The sequence below is a fragment of the Chelonia mydas genome, chromosome 3, assembly GCF_015237465.2.
Source record: "Chelonia mydas isolate rCheMyd1 chromosome 3, rCheMyd1.pri.v2, whole genome shotgun sequence".
In the NCBI taxonomy this organism is placed as follows: domain Eukaryota; kingdom Metazoa; phylum Chordata; order Testudines; family Cheloniidae; genus Chelonia; species Chelonia mydas.
In genome coordinates, this window is record NC_057851.1 from 40,890,136 (window position 1) to 40,912,029 (window position 21,894).

Consider the following 21,894-nt stretch of genomic DNA (forward strand, 5'->3'; position numbering starts at 1 on the left):
TATTGTGTTTAACATGAAAATTAGATACTTGCTAAAACATAAGGGGCAGCACTCAGTTCCTGATAATTTTTAAGAAAATAAAGCTGCCAAAAATAATTACAATATAATAATATATTGAAAGCAACTAACCCAATAAGGTAATAAAATAATGATATTGTATCCAAAAAGTGATCCTTTCCACTTTTATACACAGCTCCCCCCCAGCTATAACCCGAGCACAATTTCTCCATATTATCTCAAATGAAATGTAAGCTATTGAAAAGGGGCAGGTTAGCGGAAATTTAATTTGTTGAGAAAATGTCACAAATGTAGGGTTACCTGAAAAGGTAACCAAAATATACAGCACGTATCTGTTTAAAGAAATAGTATTTGTACTCTGGACCTTTGTGGACAAGCATACTAAATGTGTAAAGAACTAAACATTAGTTTTTTGCATTTTCTGAAAGAAAAGCACATCTGACTTACTTTAAAGGTTTCTGCATAGTCATATCAATCTTTACATATGGAATCTTGTGCAGCGTCTGCACAACTTTTATGCCTTTTTAATAAGTAAAATTTGGAAATCAAAGTGGGAAATTACTTTCACGCTTACAGCCATTTCTAGAAGTAGCTTCCACATATCAGTCATCTCCATTTTTCAAATTCTATTAAATAGGTTCCTAGGAATGCAACCACAGGGAATGTACTACTTTATTTAAATATTGCACAAATAAATAAAACAAAAAGAAAAATCAAAATTCAGTAACAAGGTCTCATTGTGGGAATTTAGTAGGAATGAGAACAATTGAAACTATTGCAGTTATTTACAAGCCTTCTTTTATAGGTCTTGAAATATAAGACCTCTTCCCCCCACCCAAGCATTTTTTCCCATATCAGCATTTTCACATTACCTCTAAAACAAAGTACCCTATATCATGGATGGTTTTTATCATTTCACTTATATCATAAACAAGACAGTTGTATTTTTTGTCTTTCTAATCATGCCACTTGATTATGCGACTGGAAAGTAGTATCAATACAGCTATATATTAATCCTTTTTTATAAAAAACAAAGCTTCCATTGGCCCTTTTGAGTGAGCATGCCAACTCCAATTTCAGTGTTGACTGTACTATCTTCTATTCCACAGGTTACATCAGCTGTTATGGTATGGGATCTACATCATTCCTGTGTATTTAAAAGATTTACCAGCAACCCATAGTTCTTTGACGAGAAATGCTACTACATATTCACATGTGTAAGAAGCTGTACCTGTAACGTAGCTGAACTTAAGAAACCTTTTAAAAAAGCAATGCCTTTTGCAACTGCATAAGACACCAAATGTTTGACCTGAGGGTATACAGGGCTGAGTTGTGCTCTATCTCATCAGTTCCACCCATTAAGGCCCAGAATCCTAGGAGAGTATAACTGACTAAAAGGAAGATGTGGGCAGGTAGCAGAAATATGTAGAAGCAACTCTCTTGAAGAGCTAGTTATTGGTGTCTAATATATTTTTCTTCTGTGATATTATATTTGCATATTCCCATTTGTGGAAGTTTAATGAGGAGTAGAACCACCAGGAAAGTGGGCTGGAGAGTTCTAATTAAACAGAACTGCCTTCTCAAAGCTAGCATTAACCCTGGGTGCCAAATGGAGACAGTAGGGTTCAATAAGACTGTGTATAATATTGTATGTAGCAGCATTATATATTTCTGATATGAAAATGTTGTGAAGGCAAGCCTGAGCAGTACCCTAGGCCTAGTGGAATGAACAGCAAATCCACCATGTATTGGTATCTTAAATAAACTATCACGTTTGAATATATAATTTAATCCACTCTGAAAGGATTGGGACAGAAACAACATTTTCCTTTACATTCTTCTCTATAAACTACAAATTATCCAAGAGACTTCCTAAATACCTTAGTTTTAGCCAAATAGACCTGGAATTCATCTTAATTTCTAGATTACGGAGTCAAGATTCATCTAGGAGCTCGTAAGGCTTTGGAAAGAAAATTTGAAGATTCGTGGTCTGATTTAAGTAAAACTCAGACACTGAGTAAAAATTTCAAATAAGGATGCAGGCAACTTTGTCCCTCTGGAACATTGTGATGGGAAGATGAGCCATCAAAGTCTGCAGTTCTCCTTTCTCTCAGAGGTAACTGATCAAAAAGGCTGTCTTTGGTGACCAGCAAAGTAAAGGGAAGTCCCATAAAGGCTCAAAGTGGGTAATCAATTAACTTTGTCACCAATGAAATGAGACTCTCTGCTGGAACAGGTTCTTTGATTGGTGGAAAAACGTTAAGCAGAATCTTTGAAGACTCTTCTGACAGAGTCGTGGTTGAAGATTTTACACTTATCATCAAGAGGCTGGTATGCTGAGATGGCAGATAGGTGTCTTTGATCAATGACAAAGAGAAGCTGAAAGATTTCCTGTAAACAGTCCAATATTGATGGCACTGGAGTTGACAATAAAAACAGGTTAGATGTTGCCATCAAAGAAGACTTTTACATATCTAGGTATCAGTTCAAACTAGATATTTCCATGGATTGCAATGATATACACTGAATTACCACAGGGCACATTAAATCAAGATATTTTTAACATCCCATGCCCTGAGGACCCAGGTGGAATAACTCAGGATTAAGATGTAGAGTAAGACCATCTTCTTGAGTCAGAAGATCTAGAGATAACATTATCAATATGACAGTGTATTCCCAGATGTCTGAGCAATACAGCCATTATTACCACACATCCAGGGGGAATAACTTTGGTTCTGCAGTAAAGCCAGAGAACAGCCTTGTATAGTAGCAGTGGCTGTAACCCACAAAGAAATAAAGATATTTGATAAGATGGACAGATACAGCAAAAATTCACCTCTCTAGGTCAGGAACCTTGAAGCAATCTCACATGGAAGGCAAGGTGATGTAAAATCAGAATGTGGAATTAAATTTTTTTCATGTTCTTGATGGGACAAAGTCATCTTTTTGGGGGGCTGAGGAAGTATCAACAAAAGTCCTTTTCTATGCCCCAGGACTTCTAACCTTAATAGAGTCATAGATTTCCAGGCCAGAAGGAAATCCATTTTTGAGCAGAGTTGCTATTTCCATTATGAGTAAAACTGGACCATGTATTCATACTGTATTATCTTCAATACCCAAGAATCTGTAATAATTCTACCTCATGCCACAGGGAAAGAGACAAAATGGTGTGCAAAGGAATGTGAAGAAATGGACATAAGTGAAATAGAGGTCAGGACTATGCCCTCAGGAAAGCGCTGAGCTCATTAGGTGCACAAGTTTAATGCACAGCTAAACAATCCTTTAAGCAAATCTCAGCTTAAAATGATTAACTTAACTTTCCTATTTTGTTGCTGTTACAGTTGAGACTTCTGTAGTAGTAGTAGATTAAAAGAAACAGAAGCTGCTTCAAATTGATGAAGCATGGCTACTTCTCTTTAACTAGTTTGGGTCATCCCCAACAACACAGCAGTAAACTTGGTCTCTTCCTCCATCTTCTGCAGATGCTAATCAGTCTTGCTATGTATCTATTTTTTTAAAAGCTCTCAACATCAGACGTATATTTCCATTTTGCTTTAAATTAGTACAGACAAGCCATATCCCACAGTTCATGCAGACATATCTGAAGTACCACACAATATACATTTAAAAATTATGTGGCCTTCAGAAAGGATGATTTCCACCATCTTATTTTGCTTATCAAGGAGATGGTGAGAGTCCAAAAGCTAGAACAGATTTGGGCCTCAATGACTAGAGAATAAATAAGACTATTCAATGTATCTGAGAAATACATTTTTCTGTTGAAAGCCTTTGTTAGATGGAGAAAAGTGAACAACCATGGAGACCTCAGTTTTGTCACTAGCCAGTGAGAGTGGAGAAGAAAAAGTCAAATGTGTAAAGAACCACCAAACTCTCTGCTGTTGCATCTGATCTAAGTGATCGGTTGCCCAGGTGATAGAAGATGCAGATTCTGGATTAGGTGTGGTATCTCTGTGAACAGAGGAGAAGACAACAGAGGTAGTTTGCCTGGAAACTGTCTGAGAGGAGCTATGGTGGGCCTTAAATGATTGATTGGAGGGAAGGCTTTGAGCCAGGGCAACTGCTTTGAGCCAGCAGCCTTACAAAAAAATCAGCCAGTTGCAAATTGAGTGACCTGCAAACAGAGGAGAAGCCAACAGAGGAGTTTGCATTAATAGGAGCATTGCCAGCAGATCGAGGGAAGTGATTATTCCCCTCTATTTGGCACTGGTGAGGCCACATCTGGAGTACTGCATCCAGTTTTGGGCCCCCCACTACAGAAAGGATGTGAAAAAAATGGAGAGAGTCCAGTGAAGGGCAACAAAAATGATTAGGGGGTTGAGGCATATGACTTATGAGGAGAGGCTGAGGGAACTAGGCTTATTTTGTCTGCAGAAGAGAGGAGTGAGGGGGGATTTGATAGCAGCCTTCAACTACCTAAAGGGGGTTCCAAAGATGATCGATCTAGGCTGTTCTTGGTGGTGGCAGATGACAGAACAAGGAGCAATGGTTTCAAGTTGCAGGGGGGGAGGTCTAGGTTTGATATTAGGAAAAAAAATATTTCACTAGGAGGGTGGTGAAACACTGATCTGGGTTACCTAAAGAGGTGGGGGAATCTCATTCCTTATAGGTTTTTAAGGCCTGGCTTGACAAAGCCCTGGCTAGGATGATTTAGTTGGGGTTGGTCCTGCTTTGAGCAGGGGGTTGGACTAGATGACTTCCTGAGGTCTCTTCCAACTCTATTCTGCTATGATTCTATGATCTCTAACAGCATGCAGCAGCTCTTCATTGATAGAAAAAGTTATCTTCCCCTTTTCTTTGATCTCCAAAGAAACAGTGAGTCTCTTCTTGAACTGTGTGTATCAGCTATCCAAATTGACTATTTCAGAAATGGTCTGTAGTTGGCAGACAATGACACTGACACAGGCATGATGCGTGATCAAGAGAAGCAGAAAACATTAAGCTTCTTGCAGTTAGCAAATTAATTGACATTAGCCCCTGCTTTATCACCATCCAATTCAGACAAGTTGTCATGTATGCTGACCGATCATGAAGAGAAAGGACTGGTTTCACAAATGGTGGTGATAAAAGAAGAAGACCCCTTCTAGACCCCTTTGTGAGAGATGAAAAATAACAGGCTTCTCAGGTGGAAGTTCCTGCCAATATTGTCACCTCATTCGTGGATTAAAATGGGGGTAATCTAAAAGGAGTCAGGAGAGGTTAGTGCAGAGATGAAGGATTCCCCAGTATCAAGGCTGCCTCTGGCACAGAGGGAAACATGCCAGACACACTAGTGTTGGTTCCAGGCAAAACCAGGCACCATTAAAACTCTCAGCATGGAGGTTGCCCTAACACCAACAGACTCAGATAATGGACCCAACTTCCACAGTGCTGGAGAAACTCCAGGACCAGATACATTATATCCTGCAAAGAGCCTTCTCAGGAGGCCTATTCTGATTCTGCACAGGAACAGGACCCTGATTCAACATTATTAACACTACTAACAATATTAATAATTGTAAAACAGAAAAGCCTGGGACAGAACAAAAGATCCTGCACTTGGAACTAGCTTCAGAAATAAAGAAACAGAGGACATCGGAGGCCACATGACCTCTTGTAAACTTGGATCCAAAAGTTCTGGTGTCTTGAGAGGTCAGTTATGTTGTTCCAATGTGCACTGGTTTCCAAAAAGTTCCCAAGGCTACGAGGCACCGGAGCATCAGATGCCATTAGTGGTAGTATTCAGCTTGAAGAAGAAATAACTACTGTCCAGTAATCCTTTTTAAATAGCTAAAGGCAGGCTCGGATAAGAGCTTGAAAAGTTCTTAAAAATAATTTTGACAAAGTAACTATCAGATAGGAACAATTTGCTTGACATACCGAGAATGCTCCTCTTAAAGAAATCACTAATGAGACCAGTAACTGTCTCTTGTCCTTAAGGTAAACTAAACTAACAGGAATAAATCAAGCATTATACCACTTTTTAAGATCTGTTCTAAGCTGCAAAATTTGAGCTGCAATTATCATAAAAAGTGTTCATTCTGAAATAATACCTGTTGTATATTAATACCAGGTTATATATTTATGGCCAGAGTGTAACAACCCAATCGATATATCAGAAGCCTCATAGTCTGGTATTACTGAAGTCCATAAACAGATAGTTATAAAGGCTTATGTTACAGAGGTCCTGTGACGGGGTATACCAGACCCTCTGAGGACCCCTGCCACACCCTGCCCCCAGCAAAAAAAGGCAGTAGAGAGGTCCTCCAGGCTGCCTAATGTGGCTGTGTGGGACGAAGCCAATTGGGGTCCAGCAGCCTGGTATAAGTAGAGCTGCAGGACCAGAAATAGTTCAGTTCCTTGCTGGAGCTGTAGGAGTGTGGATGGTGTGTGGCTGGCTGACAGAGCTACAGAACCCCAGACAGGGCAGCGCTGCCAGAAGGATCCCTGAGCTGGTTGCTGGGACTGCATTTGGACAAGCCCCTGAGGTAAGGGTGAAGATGGCATGGGGCCACCGGGAAGTGGCCCAGGGAATTAAAAAAGGAGTACTTGTGGCACCTTAAGAGACTAACCAATTTATTTGAGCATAAGCTTTCGTGAGCTACAGCTCACTTCATCGGATGCATACTGTGGAAAGTATAGAAGATCTTTTTATACACACAAAGCATGAAAAAATGGGTGTTTACCACTACAAAAGGTTTTCTCTCCCCCCACCCCACTCTCCTGCTGGTAATAGCTTATTTGAGTAGCTATTACCAGCAGGAGAGTGGGGTGGGGGGAGAGAAAACCTTTTGTAGTGGTAAACACCCATTTTTTCATGCTTTGTGTGTATAAAAAGATCTTCTATACTTTCCACAGTATGCATCCGATGAAGTGAGCTGTAGCTCACGAAAGCTTATGCTCAAATAAACTGGTTAGTCTCTTAAGGTGCCACAAGTACTCCTTTTCTTTTTGCGAATACAGACTAACACGGCTGTTTCTCTGAAACCAGGGAATTAGAGAAGCCGTGCAATATAATTAAAGGCACACAGCAGACGGCTGCTCTCTACAGGGTCCCTGGGCTGGGACCTGGAGTACCGGGTGGACTCGATTCCCTCCCCACCCCTGATTAGCTACTGGAGGGAAGTGGTCTGGACATTAAGGACCCCAGAGGGGGAAGTGAACTATAGTGGCCCAGCTGGAGAGCTGCAGCCAGGAAGTCCAAGAGGGCGAAAACATTGTCTCTAGGGAGGGACCCCTGGGGCGCTGCTCTATCCCAGAGCAGGGACAATCTGAGAGAGCGAATGCGCGCAGGTACACCCACTTGGCCCAGGGGGCACTCACAAGGGTTGAGTGCACCCCATTACAGGCCCTCATCTGCTTGACGTAGTAGCAGAATAAATTTAGCTAAGTAGAGGGTTTAAGAATTTCCACAACTTCTTTATTCTGGACCATATTTTCCCCCATATATGCTGGCCTTTCTTTCACTGACAGCCACAATAAATGCACTCATTCTGTAGCTTACATGGCAGGTATAAATTTGGTTAAATCTGAAAAGAGCCTCTATGGTGTATGAAAACAATACGAATGCTTCAGCCCTCCTAACTCTCTTTTCATAATTCTTGATAATACTAACCAAGATTTGCAAACTTAGGTATCCAAAGTTAAGCAATTAATTCTGTACTTCAGAACCTAAATAAAAGTGGTGTGATTTTCAAAGGTGATGTAGATCTACAGCTTCCATTCATTTTAAAGCCACACAAGTAAGAAAGTTTTGGCTTTCACTTTTATAACAACCCCATTCTCAGCCATTCTGAACCAACATTTTCAGTGAGGCATTGCTTAACACTAGACATGGGGCAATGCTGGGGTGGGGGCTTGTGGGGGCTATAGTCACCCCAAAATTTGGCTTAGCCCCCCTGTAGCAACTGCCACTCTCTAGCTGCCCAGCTCTGACGGCAGAGCAGCTCCAGCAACAGTGGAGAAGTCAGCCCAGGCAGGAGGCTGGGGTTCCTGGGAGCAGTCCCTGGCCTGTGTACCTGCCTGCTGGGGCATACCGCCCAGGGCATGTGTAGTATCCGCAGTCCCCAACCTGGGCAGCTCTTACCAGCTGCAAGCAGCCAGTGCCCTGCACCGCCCGACTATGGCTTTTAGCCTCTGACCTGGCCAGAGGGTGGGGCATGGAAAGGGCAGGGTCTCGTGGCATGGGGCGGCACATCCCTCCAATTTTGTGTCTGGCCCACTTCAGCCCCTCTACAAGGAAGAGGCTGGAGCCACCCCTGCACTAGCTATTAGTCCATTGGTCTAGCTCTGACAGGCTGCCTTGTTATACAAAACAAACACACATTTAAAGTACATATAAATACATACATGTTTTGTTGTGTATCAAAGGATCCTAGATTATGAATGTAAATGAGTTAATTTACTTTGGTTCATACCTTGATAGACAGCTTTGAATCCTGGTGAGCCAATGCTGTCATCAGATTGCAAATGTAGCCACATCTGGTTGCTCATGCTCACAATAAGATCAGGAACACTAGAGCCAGTAAGTCTGCAGATAGGATAAACCACAATGTCATTTCTAGTTGCATGGGTGACATAGATGAACAGAAAATATATTTTGATGTTAAAATGATATTTAAACAATTACATTACATTATACTACTGTTCTAAAACGTCCACATTCGGCAGTAGTTAATTCACACTAGTCTCTATTTTTAGGAAATAACTGGTATTTCAGATAGCAATGTGTGATAACTGTTAGCAAATGTAGACTTTTTAATGGCAACTGCTTTAATGCAACATACAATAAGTAGAGCAATGAAATTTTGTGGCATGATGTGCTGTATTTCAGTAAGCTACTACACATACCTAGTCTTGAACACTTCAGTGTAACAATAAAAAAGGCAAGTATCCTCTAAGGAACTAAAATTCTTCTCAAAACAGGGAAGACTGCATACCAAGAAACTTTTGTTGCAGAGTTAAAATGAAAGACTTCAGAATTGGAATGGGGAAAATGTATTATTGAAACTGAACTACAGTCATAAATAGCTTTTGCTTAGTAAATCTTAATGGAGATTATCTAAATATCCATAATATATAAAAATGGTGAACAGAACCATTTGACAAAATTTCAACAAAATATGGGGAAAATGGCAAATTCTAAGTAATCAAGCAGGGAAAAAAGAACCCTCAAAGTTTCACCAAAACATATTTTATTTTTAGTTTATATTTTTGGAATGGCAGAGATAGTTTGTCAAGGGGAGTCCTCACTGAAAAACTAATTTCAAAAACATAATGGGACAAATTGACTTCAATGGAAATGCACCTGTCTATGCCAGTCCTGGATTTGGCCCAACATATTTGTCACAATCGAGGTTTAAATGAAGGTCAATATTCAAGTACAATGTATTGTATACAGAGCTGGTTGAATGGCATAAAACTTGTACATGAACTGTTGCTGAATTAAAAATTGGTTTCGATTCAGTCTGTTCACTCTCTGTATTGTTTGCTTTTCAGCAAATACAGTAAACAATACAGTTTTGTACATGTGATAGCAAAGTTTGGATCCACAGCTGAGATTTATTTAACCTATAAATCAAATTCATTTAAACCAGAAACAGAACTGAATAGGCAGCTTGAACTATTCAGACAATCCATAGCTCAAATAAGTTCTTGAAAACTATTCATTGAACAATTAATAATGAACAAATTTGTAAAAATAAAAATCTATTCATGTACATTTTGTGAAAAAGAACAGGCTAAAGCAACCAAATAAATCATTTTTGACCAGTTTCTATTATTTCAGCTTGACTCCACTTGGATATTAATTATTAGAACATCCGAAATTATATGTGGAATAGAGGAATGTCAGCAAATTTACATGGAAAACACAAAAACCTGAAGGAAAAGCTAAATAAGATAACTGAAATTAGGCAAAAATTCAAATGTTCCTCAAAGGATCCTCCAGTACATTAGTTCCATAGCTTTAAAAACAAACAAACAAACAAACAAACACATTTTGTGCCTGATTTTTAAAATTTAATCTAATTTTATGCATGTTATTATCTGCAGGGGAGGGATTGTAGGTGGAAATGCTAACATTTAGATCCCTGATTTTACAGGCAAATCAGGTAGACTGTCATCTCAAACAGCACTATTTGTGCTGGCAGTTTACTGAGGATGTAAAAACGTACCTACAGAATTAGATGCTGGGTTGAGGCCCCTGTAATATTTGGCTCTGTCTGTGGTGTATGGCATCCTCAAGCACTGGGTTTCATACTTCCCCAATTTCCCCTTACCTGTACCATCAATCCTAACTATCCAGAGATCTCCTCTCTCCTTGTGCTTCATCATGGCAGCTCTCTTACTAATATTCCCCAGATTATTTGACCTCTTAGGGGTTTGCAGAGATAGAATTGTTGAAATGATTTAGGGCTTTGGCTCTTCAAATTACTTCCCTTGCTGATCTGCCAAATCCCAAATTTGGTGACTTTTTGGAAATATTAGAAACCATATCCACGTGCCTTTGCCATTTTAATTTCAAAATAAATTTGTGAAGTCAGTTATATTTTAATTTGTGTGTTGTTATAACCGATGTTTGTGTGCAGATTTTGTGATTAGCACATTTAAAACATATTTTGCCTTACCTGATCATTTATTGTCTCCTAGCATCCATGTCTTCCAAAGCTACTTTAGGTACACTGTCTTTGTGGAGACTAGAAGGCAGAACCAGAGCAATCATGCTTTTAGCAATGGGGTAAGGTCCTACTCCTGGGATCTTTGGGGATTTTCCCAAAGTTGCAAAAATACTAATAAATATATTAGATACAGAATCACTGTTGGTCTGAAAGCGGAGACCTTGGTGGGGCATGGGAAGGATAAACATTTTTGAAGGAGAAGTTAAACGTTTATTAGAAACAGGCAAAAATTGCCTTTGCTTCTGAAGGTGTTTTTTCTTCTTTATTTTAGCACAGAATAAATGAATAGCTTTAAAAATGTTTTCTTTTTTCATTCAAACATATCTATCATACTGAATTCATCTCTAGAACAAACAAGTGAAATTTCCATTAAGGCAGTGAACTCCCAGGACCCATTTAAACGTTTCAGAGGGGAATCTATTATCTGGTTTCTCACTGAAGAGAGGCATTGCCCAAAAACTGAGGATGAGAAGAGGTGCCACTTAGTCTGCCTGATCCCATTATGCTGGTGTGACTCCTGGCCAGAAAGGGTTAAGCATCCTGCAAAATAAATGACTCAAATCCAACCCTTAAAGACATAAGGGGAGATAATGTTTGTGTTTTTGTGTATTTACATATATATGGGGAGTGGTCAACAATGTAACCAACAGTCCCTCTCTGTGCTGTATTCTGTTAATTCAGAGATCAAAATGACATCCTGGCATTTAAATGAATTATAAACATGGGATATCGCTGTATTCCTCTCTGTTCGAAATGTATAGCAAATCATCTGTGAATGGTGAAGGAACAGGCAATTGCCTTATGTTAATTTGTATAGCTAAGTACCTGTGATGGACCTTCTTCAAAATCACCCTAATTACCTTTTGTTTCCAGAGGGACTACAACCTGTCAAAGAAGGCTGGAAATTGTATAAAAGATGTTTGGGTCCCAATCCTTTGTATCTCAGATGTGCTTAAGCTTCATCAGGGGAAGTTTGAGTCACCAGACTGAGGTCCCAGTTATGCTGGTACTCCCTGAAGGTGATATTGAACATTGGACTATAGCCTATGGACTAAATTCTAAAGGAACTCTTTGCAACTACAAAGCTCAACATCTCTGCTATGAATCTGAACCTCAAGAATTGAACTCATGTCTGTATGTATATTGATCTTTTAACCATACTCTCTCTCTCTCTTTTCTTTTTAAATAAATTTTAGTTTAGTTAATAATAATTGGTGTAAGCGTGTATTTGGGTAAGATCGGGAATAATCAATAACCTAGGAGGTAATGTGTCTGATTTTTTGGGATTGGCAGAACCTTTTCTTTTATATGATGAAATAAGATTTTCAGAAATCTTCATCATATTTGTCTTGGGTACCTGAATGGAGTCCTAAGGCAGGGTTAATTCAAGAGAACTGTGTTTTTGTCTTCTGGAAACCAGTGAGGTAATAAAGAAGCTGTTTTCTGCTGGCTTGGTAAATCTAAGTATTGAAAATATCCACCAGTTTTGGGGCTTATCTGCCCCATTCTTTGCAGTTCACCCTAATTGAGAGACCTCAGCTGGCCTCCACTGGGACCCCGGTCACAGCTGGTTATTGCTGAAAGGCAGATCTTCAGAAAACTAGTCTTATTTCTAATTATAGAAATGGAATTTTGAAGGAATTGTAAAATCTGTTTTATTTTGGTTGCATTTTCTCTAAAGGATTTCTCTGACCCGTGACGACTGGATTTTCGTCATCTTCTGGAAAACAGGGATTCCTGTTGCAGTCATTTCTGGATAACTGCAAAGTTTATAAAGTATATTCGGTTAGTGCAGTTGGTTCTTGATTTTCCAAAGCATCCTGGTTAAGAGTTGGGATGAAGAGAAATGCTTTCATCAACAACTCAGATAAGGCTCCAGATAATAGATAGCTCCTATTTCCCCCCACAAAAAAATTCAAATGCAGTCTTCTGGTGTTCTCTCATGGTCCATGAATGAGTTTCTGATTTTTTCCTTTATGTGATAAGATTATATATGCTCCATTCTGACTGATACATTTGGCAATGAGTCTATCTGCTTTTATATGTATTTATAAACTCATACACTTTAAGGTCAGAAGGGACAATCATGATAATCTAGTCTGACCTCCTGCACATTGCAGGCCACAAAACTCACCCACCCTCTCCTGAAATAGACTCCTAATCTCTGTCTGAGTTACTGAAGTCCTCAAATCATGATTAAAAGACTTCAAGTTACAGAGATTTCACCATTTATACTAGTTTAAATCTGCAAGTGACTTGTGCCCCATGCTGCAGAGGAAGGCAAAAAACACCCAAAGTTCTTTGCCAATCTGAGCCAGGGGAAAATTCCTTCCTGACCCCAAATAGGGCAATCAGTTAGCCCCTGAGCATGTGAGCAACACCCACCAGGCAGATACCCGTGAAAATATTCTCTGCAGTAATCAAAGCCCTCCCCATCTAGTGTCTCATCTCCAGGTGTTGGAGATTTTTGCTACTGGCAGTCACCGATGGGCCACATGCCACTGTAGGCAGTCCTATCATACCATCTTCTCCATAAACTTAAGCTCAGTCTTGGAGCCAGTTAGCTTTTTTCCCCACACTGCTTCCATTGGAAGGCTGTCCCAGAACTTCACTCCTTTTATAGCTAGAAACCATTGCCTAATTTTGAGCCTGAACTTGTTGATGGCTCGTTTATATCCATTTCTTCTTGTGTCCACATTGGCAGATTTATTACTTGATATGGAGAACTCTAGCTGATTTTTTTTCTACATATTTGAGAAGAAAGGGAGAAATTCCTTGTAAACATTGGTTCATCTTGCTGGTTAATCTTGCTCTCCTTTATCATGTAGATAGACAACATTATAGTCAGAGCTATCATAACCACAATGCAGCAAATTTGATAAGGAGTTCTGAATTTATATGGTGGCTAGATGGATGGCCCTGATTTCCAGTCAAGTGATATGCATGATTCTGTTTTGGAATAACTATTGTCCTCATGTAATAAGAGATGAGATGTAGTCCCCTTAGGGTATGTCTGTACTGCAAGGTAAGCACAAGCACAGACTCAGGCTCACATTCAATCTTGAGCCCAAACACCCTTTCCATTTGTACACACATCTCTCAGATTCAGACTCTGGGTCCTAGGACCCTGTGGTGGCGGAGGGTTTGAGCCACAGTCAACTGGGACCTGGGGTTTGAGCCCTATAGCAGTGCAGATTCAGGCTTAGTCTAAGGGCATTTCCATCTGTAGTGATCACTGCTCTTCAGTATTCTGATAGTTCATAAGAATCTGTTTTCATGGCACTAAGGATTAGAAGACTAGGAGTAGTGTTAACGCTGGGAGCTGGGATGCCAGTATAAAAGATAAAAGAATATTTATGACAGCGTCATGTGAAGTATCATTCAAGAAAAGCCTCTATCTGTGTGAACTTTCCACAGGGCCCATCACAATTGTGACTGAGCAATAGATGCTTTGTAAGAGATTCATAAATCGACTTTGAGTGAGTGAAGAATTTCTTAGATACTTTGTGTGCACATGAAACCTAGTTTGCTCACATCTCTTATTTTAATGAATATCTTGATGAGCGTGATGGTGTTTAGAGAGTCCTAACGATCCATGAACTGGGAATCATTTTGGAATGGCTTGTAAATAATCTATAATCTAGCAGAGTTTGACCAACTATTTTGTTCATTTAGGTGGCTTTTTTCAATAGACACGTAAGACTCTTTCTTTCTCATAGCTATTATTCTGGTAGTTGATGCAAGACCAGTAAAGTGCATGTTTTCATTTGTTTGTTGTTTTCTTTTGGTAAACGCTGGAGCAAGTGGAACTTTTTGGAATAAATAACCAAAAAATAGCAAGTAATAACTGTGCAGTCTCTCTCAGGGACGAGCAATAGGGTTCATGTCTTCAATAGATGCAAGAAATATATGTTTATGCAGACTATGAAAGTAACTACAAAGAATTGTTTCAGTTCTGTATGGTAGACTTGCTGGACAATTTCCACTACTCGGCAGTCTAAAGAGGTTTCTCATCTATGGAGGAAGGATTGGCATTTACCACATTTGGAAAATTAATCCTCAGATTAGGCTGATACTAGAAATTTGGTGTGTAAATGGGCCTACTTAAGGAGAAAGGCACCTCTATTCCGAAATCCAACGAGATAGGTAGGTTCCATCTTCCTTTGAAAAAGCCTGATTGCGTCTCTGGAAACTTAGCAGTCTTGAAAGTAGCTGAAAGTCTTCAAGGGGTTGTAATTGTAGTCTTGTCAGACTATCTACTTTTCTGTTTTGATAGTGTAGATGAGTTTACAGATTTGTTTCTTTTTCTGCCATTTTGACTATTGCTCACAGTATTTAGGTGCTGCCATTAACTGCCTAATTTAGCAGTTGGTTTTCCATAAACAGAGTAATTTTGTTGTTGTTGTTCCTTGCTATTGTTTAGGGCCAGGTGCCTGTTGCTAACAGTATAGTTTACTGCTGAGTAAAAAGCTTACTTTCAGTTTGTTGTTTTTTTTTTTTTTTTTAAATTCCCCTCAACATAAAGATAGGAAGGAGAACAGAATGTAGAACACGGATTAAAGTGCTACTCCAGCCACAAAGCTTTCTTTTGCAGGTCAGCCATTTTGAGAAACTGCTTAATGGCAGAGAAATTCTGATGAAATACTCCCAAAAAGAGAAAATATCTTTAACCTCATATAAGAAAAGTCCAGAGGAAGAGCTGCTTCAGAAATGTAAGTGAAATCCACTGATTTTTCTGTATTAAAAAACGTGTAAATATGGGAGGATTGACAACATCCTGTTAATACTAAGGGAACTACAGGATTTATCAAAAGTTCAACCCTGATCTAGAAAGTGATTGGTCTGTTCCTAACAACATAATTTCCCCAGAGACAAAGAACCCACAGTAGACTGGCAGATGTGTCAAATGTATATATTTTATAAAAGGAAATATTAAATAATTTGCATTGGAAAATGTTTACTTTGAAGGTAAATATGGCTGGGCTTTGGCTGAGGCCCTATACACAACACTTTGATAGAAAAATAATTTGGAAAGGTATTGTGAAAAAAATACTTGCATCTATGTTCTAGGTTGATGACTGCATCTGCAATAACACAAGCAACAATGCTTCTTGGCAGTTAGTGAAAGGAATTATTGTACACCCTGAAGGCAGAGTGGACTTAAAATTGTATGTACAAAGGAGTAGGAAATCCATTGTATACCATTTTTTGTCTAGAAGGATCCTATGGGAGTTAATAACTAACCAGAAATTGTTACTTGAAATATTATACAAGAGGTCTGATTCTATCCCTTGAGCTCTCATTACTGCTAATGGCAGTTAACAACGAGGAGAAAGTTAATTCTAGGGTATAAGTGGTGCAGGAGGGAAATAAACTCCATATAAGAAATATTTCCAGGTTTGTTTTGTTTTTTTGAAGTTACTCTTGCAGTTTGATTTTACATATCTGAATCTCATCCACACCACTATCACAGAATCAGAAAAGTACACAGGAGTGCAACAAACTAAGAAGTATTCCTTAGTAGACATTAACAAGAAATTCGCCTTAGAGGGGAATGTATTTCTGTGGTGGATGATATGATCTGTGCCCTGATTCTCTACCACATTACACCTTGTGTAATGTTTAAACTTGGGTAGGTGTATAAAATGCTACCAAAGTAAGAGAGGGTGTAAAATGTTACCAAAGTAAAAGCAGGTGAGAGTCAACTTCCATATAGATAATTTCTATGTCAATTTAAATTACAAATCACTATGATGTCCTTTTTGATAACAAGATTTGGAAGAAGCTATTAGGTAGTAAGCAGGCCACCAGTGGCACCTATGTAACTGCAAATCACAGTGATATCAAGGCACAACGTCTATAACTGAGCAAAGGACTTTCTGCCATCTTGCACCTGGTGCCTGCTGGGACCTATAGAAGGAAAGAATGTGTGAACCCTAACATCCCTAGTAGGCAGACACTCACTGGTAGGGGGAGCTTATATAGAGGAAAGGAAATTAATATCTGAAGTAGCAGGTGGGATCATTTTGTTTGTTTGTTTTCTAAGAACTAGTAATGTTAGCTGGGCAGTTTGGGACAGGCTACACAGAAGGGAAAACAAAGACAAATGAAATCATGTAAAACCTCAGTGAATCTAGGGTCAGTTCTTCCAGGTTGAAAGGGAATGAAGGAGAAGTGTTACAATTTTGACAGAGAAATTTGGAAATGTTAATAAAAAACCCACAAATATTTTGGAACCATCACCTGTGCATAATTTTAGCCTATGTAGCCATATGATATTCCTATTCTTAACCTCTGGCTCCCTTCCCCATTTCCCTCCTATTGTTTGCTATACTTGTTGCATCCTCTCTTTAATTAGACTAAGCTATTTGGAGCAAAGACTATGTCTGCTATTTGGCCATCGCCTAGCAAAATGGGGATCCAATCCTGACTGAGGTCCTTTGGCTGCCATTGTAATATTAATTATTATTGTTATAATAATCACCATCAAGATTCCATATTATTTTTAAAAAAATGTTTAAACTTTACCCTCTATTTTTTCTCTTTGACTTCTTTTATTGTGTACAGTATTGTTCAACAAAAACTGTATATTCTTGGAGATTTTATAAAAAAAATTACATAAAGTTAAGCTCAATTTGCATAAAGTGAGCTAAGTATTTTATAAGTCAATGATCTGTACACCAGCAATACTAAATTCCATTATGAAGTATAAATTTCTAACAGAACTCAGTCTCAGCCATTTCATGAGTTCTCAATACATTAAAGCATTTTTCCCCTTGGACCGACTGACCTTTCATTGATTTTGTAAGTATTCTTCCTCTTGTACAGAGACAGACTGAGTTTGACAGTAATGCTCTATTCTTCACAGGTGACAAATTACCTATGCTATTTGTATACTTAATTGCTCCCATATGGCATGCTGACACTCTGAAACGTTGCTGTTGATGCTGCTATATGCAACGAGTGTCCACAGATATCCTCAGTTCAGCTTGGCTCTATTTTTACTTTGAGTCTCATTGTACCAACTTCCTAGGTACTCAACTAACCAGAACATAAAAAATGAAATACTCCAAAACCACTAAAAATCCTTCCCTCCACATCCTACAAACCCTAAAAAACAAACCAACTAACAAACAAACAAAAAAGCCCATACTCTTAGAATCATAGAATCATAGAATATCAGGGTTGGAAGGGACCTCAGGAGGTCATCTAGTCCAACCCCCTGCTCAAAGCAGGACCGATCCCCAATTAAATCATCCCAGCCAGGGCTTTGTCAAGCCTGACCTTAAAAACTTCTAAGGAAGGAGATTCTACCACCTCCCTAGGTAATGCATTCCAGTGTTTCACCACCCTCCTAGTGAAAAAGTTTTTCCTAATATCCAACCTAAACCTCCTCCACTGTAACTTGAGACCATTACTCCTTGTCCTGTCATCCGCTACCACTGAGAATAGTCTAGATCCATCCTCTTTGGAACCACTTTTCAGGTAGTTGAAAGCAGCTATCAAATCTCCCCTCATTCTTCTCTTCCGTAAACTAAACAATCCCAGTTCCCTCAGCCTCTCCTCGTAAGTCATGTGTTCCAGTCCCCTAATCATTTTTGTTGCGCTCCGCTGGACTCTTTCCAATTTTTCCACATCCTTCTTGTAGTGTGGGGCCAAAAACTGGACACATACTCCAGATGAGGCCTCACCAATGTCGAATAGAGGGAAACGATCATGTCCCTCGATCTACTGGCTATGCCCCTACTTATACATCCCAGAATGCCATTGGCCTTCTTGGCTACTAGGGCACACTGTTGACTCATATCCAGCTTCTCGTCCACTGTAACCCCTAGGTCCTTTTCTGCAGAACTCCTGCCTAGCCATTCGGTCCTTAGTCTGTAGCGGTGCATTGGATTCTTCCGTCCTAAGTGCAGGACTCTGCACTTGTCCTTGTTGAACCTCATCAGATTTCTTTTGGCCCAATCCTCCAATTTATCTAGGTCCCTCTGTATCCTATCCCTACCCTCCAGCGTATCTACCACTCCTCCCAGTTTAGTGTCATCTGCAAACTTGCTGAGGGTGCAATCCACACCATCCTCCAGATCGTTAATGAAGATATTGAACAAAACCGGCCCCAGGACCAACCCTTGGGGCACTCCGCTTGATACTGGCTGCCAACGAGACGCGGAGCCATTGATCACTACCCATTGAGCCCTACAATCTAGCCAATTTTCTACCCACCTTGTAGTGCATTCATCCAGCACATACTTCTTTAACTTGCTGACAAGAATACTGTGGGAGACCATGTCAAAAGCTTTGCTAAAGTCAAGGAACACCACGTCCACTGCTTTCCCTTCATCCACAGAACCAGTTATCTCGTCATAGAAGGCAATTAGATTAGTCAGGCATGACTTGCCCTTGGTGAATCCATGCTGACTGTTCCTGATCACTTTCCTCTCCTCTAAGTGCTTCAGAATTGATTCCTTGAGGACCTGCTCCATGATTTTTCCGGGGACTGAGGTGAGGCTGACTGGCCTGTAGTTCCCAGGATCCTCCTCCTTCCCTTTTTTAAAGATGGGCACCACATTAGTCTTTTTCCAGTCGTCCGGGACTTCCCTGGATCACCATGAGTCTTCAAAGATAATGGACAAGGGTCTCACTTTGACCCTTTCTAGATACTATAAAAAATAAGATTTAAAACTAAAATGTGTTTCCCAGCTATGTGCAGGGGAAAAAAAGAAGCTTGGCTGTTCTTTACCAATTAGGAAGGCTGAGATTGTTTTTTAAACCTCCATTAGTTTTCTAAACTGTGCATGAAGAGAAGAAAAGGATCAGGGATTATATAAAAATATCTTTGTGATGGAACACAGGAGGTAATCATAGCAGTTTTATGAATTCAAGTGCAGAAAACTGATTTTTATTTTTACTTTATTTTATGGAAAACTAGTACATGAAGACATTGTTCCTTTTTCAAATAGATGACTTAATGTGCTGGGTTTTGGCTCACCAACTCCTGATTTCATACTACTGGCACCAAGCAAACAAAATTGTTCATCATTCTGTATCACTGAAGTCAGAAAAGGGTTTATGATGTGACAGAATTAGTAAATTCTAAAGTTTAATAAAGCACATCCAAGAGTTTTGGAGGAATAATCCGACCAAAAAGTGTAAAAGCACTGCAGGCCGATATGTTGGTTCATGAAATATTAAGAGCACAGGAGAGAGCCTCACTCCAATCTCAGGCTTGGTGCCTGGCACTATAGTGGGCCCTAGCAAAAAGGAGGAGAAATTACAAGAAAAGTTCTCCTCAGTCCCTGCAGCCCTGGGCAGCAACATGCTTGTTGCAAATGGAATCTTCAAAGAATTTAGCTGCCAGCCTCTACTGAACATGCAAAACAGAGATAGAGACTTATAACTTGGCCAGAATTGGGTGGACAGTAAAAGTCACCACTCTCATTTCCAAGTAACCCTGACCCCCTTTCCCCCCACACACAACTTTAAGTCACTGCTCCAAACCTTCTTAATGAAACTGTTATACAAAATTTTAACACTGGCAAAACAACATAAGTTTCCCTAACCTCATTCTCAGAATGGCTGAAGTGTTTTTGATTAAACTTTCTGGCTCTAAAAAACAGAGAAAATGGACTTTGGAAAATATAAGCAAAAATAGATGCCAAAATGACTTTCTACCACCTGAGGGACAAAAGAGAAATCTGAAATCTGAGAAAGGTTCATCCTTCAACCAAAGGGGTTGAAATCTTTGGAACTGAGTATATAGGTAAGAAATCTGCTTAGATCGATTGTAACTTGCTGAAGTTAAGTTGTAGTCATTAGAAAGCCATTATTTGTAACCTTTCATAGCTCTTTCATTCTAACTTGAAATCACTTAAACATATGTGGTTTGTTAATAAACAACTTCTTCTTTTATTACAAAAACCACCTCAGTGCTGTTATATAGAAATGGAAGTCTTTAGCTAACCTAACAGGCTGTTTGGGCTCAGTCTCTTTGGATGCAGCAAACTTAATAACTTCTGTGACAGTCCACTAAGAGCGACTGAACACTGCAGAAAGATGTTTCTGGGGAACTCAGGAACTTGGGTTCCCTGATTGCTACCTGCAGAGCAAGGTTTGGACTGGCAGAGTCCTGAAGCGTTTGCTGGAAAGGCAGACAAGCTGCTGTGCCAGGAAGTTGAGACCCAGTTTAGCCACAGCAAAGCTCACTCTTGCTGAGGTGGAGTGGTAACAGATGGCTCACAGTTCTGGGTGACCTGAGCAATAGGTCACAATGATACACTAGGAAAATCATGATCTGAATGACCAAACTATGGTATGAATTTTACATTAGGGACAGCTTTGCAGATTGTCATTACAATGGATAGGTCATCTCCAAAGGCAGCTGGCAGCCTATTTCTTCCCATGCATCACTTTCTGTACACGTCTTCTGGGGTCAGGGAGGGAGGTCATCCAATCCCAGTCCCTCCTTGTAGCCCTTTCCATTGGAGGGCTGAACAGGCATCTTGCTCTATTTCTTTCCCCACACCCTAGAATTAGCTAGCATTTATGAATTTTGCAGTGAGGGTAAGCAATTAAGTGGGCATTTCATTCCCTCCCCCTCCAATTCCAGTAGTTGGGTTGGGATTTGGTAACTTTTGGGGAGCTGGCTTGTTTGTACGTTTACAGAAGATAACTTGTGTGGTAAGGAAAGACTCAAAAGGCTTAGAGGTTTAGTTTGGGTTCAGATAAGCACTTGTTTTTGCATAATTAGCCGATCAAGACTCTAAACCTAGTGATCTTTCATCACTACGAGAAAGAGGTAGACATGCCCATGAATTTTTGTAGGTGATATTTTAAAGAGACTTTCATAAAGATTTGGCCCTTAGGGTGCCCAGAGAAACCTGTTCAGCACAAGGCCCTGGCATTATATTTAAAGAGCTTATAAATAAAACCACTCTAATGGAAGCTTCACTGTAAGCTGCCTCATTCCCTCAGAAATCATAAAAAGCTTGAAAGGCACTGTTCAAATCTTTTATTACAAAAGGAGGTATTAACACCAACTAATAGAAAGTTTTGATGATAAAATTACTTTGACATTTTGATATTAGCCCCTTCAATTATGATGAAACAATCAGTAACTGTGTCTATAATGCACTAAGACTAGTCCCTTTATATCCCCCTATTTTAAAACAAAATGGAGCAAATTCACAGTGCATGTTAAATA

The 21,894-nt window shown here is 39.6% G+C and overlaps 1 protein-coding gene across 1 annotated transcript in view; it reads right to left on the minus strand.

Moving 5' to 3' along the window:
• The window catches only part of CSMD1 (CUB and Sushi multiple domains 1), a 1,979,019-nt gene that overhangs the window by 559,437 nt on the left and 1,397,688 nt on the right, over positions 1-21,894 (minus strand). Inside the window, exon 12 of the mRNA XM_037894193.2 lies at positions 8,433-8,545. Coding sequence (XP_037750121.1) covers positions 8,433-8,545 — 113 coding nt within the window. The remainder of the gene's footprint in view (positions 1-8,432; positions 8,546-21,894) is intronic.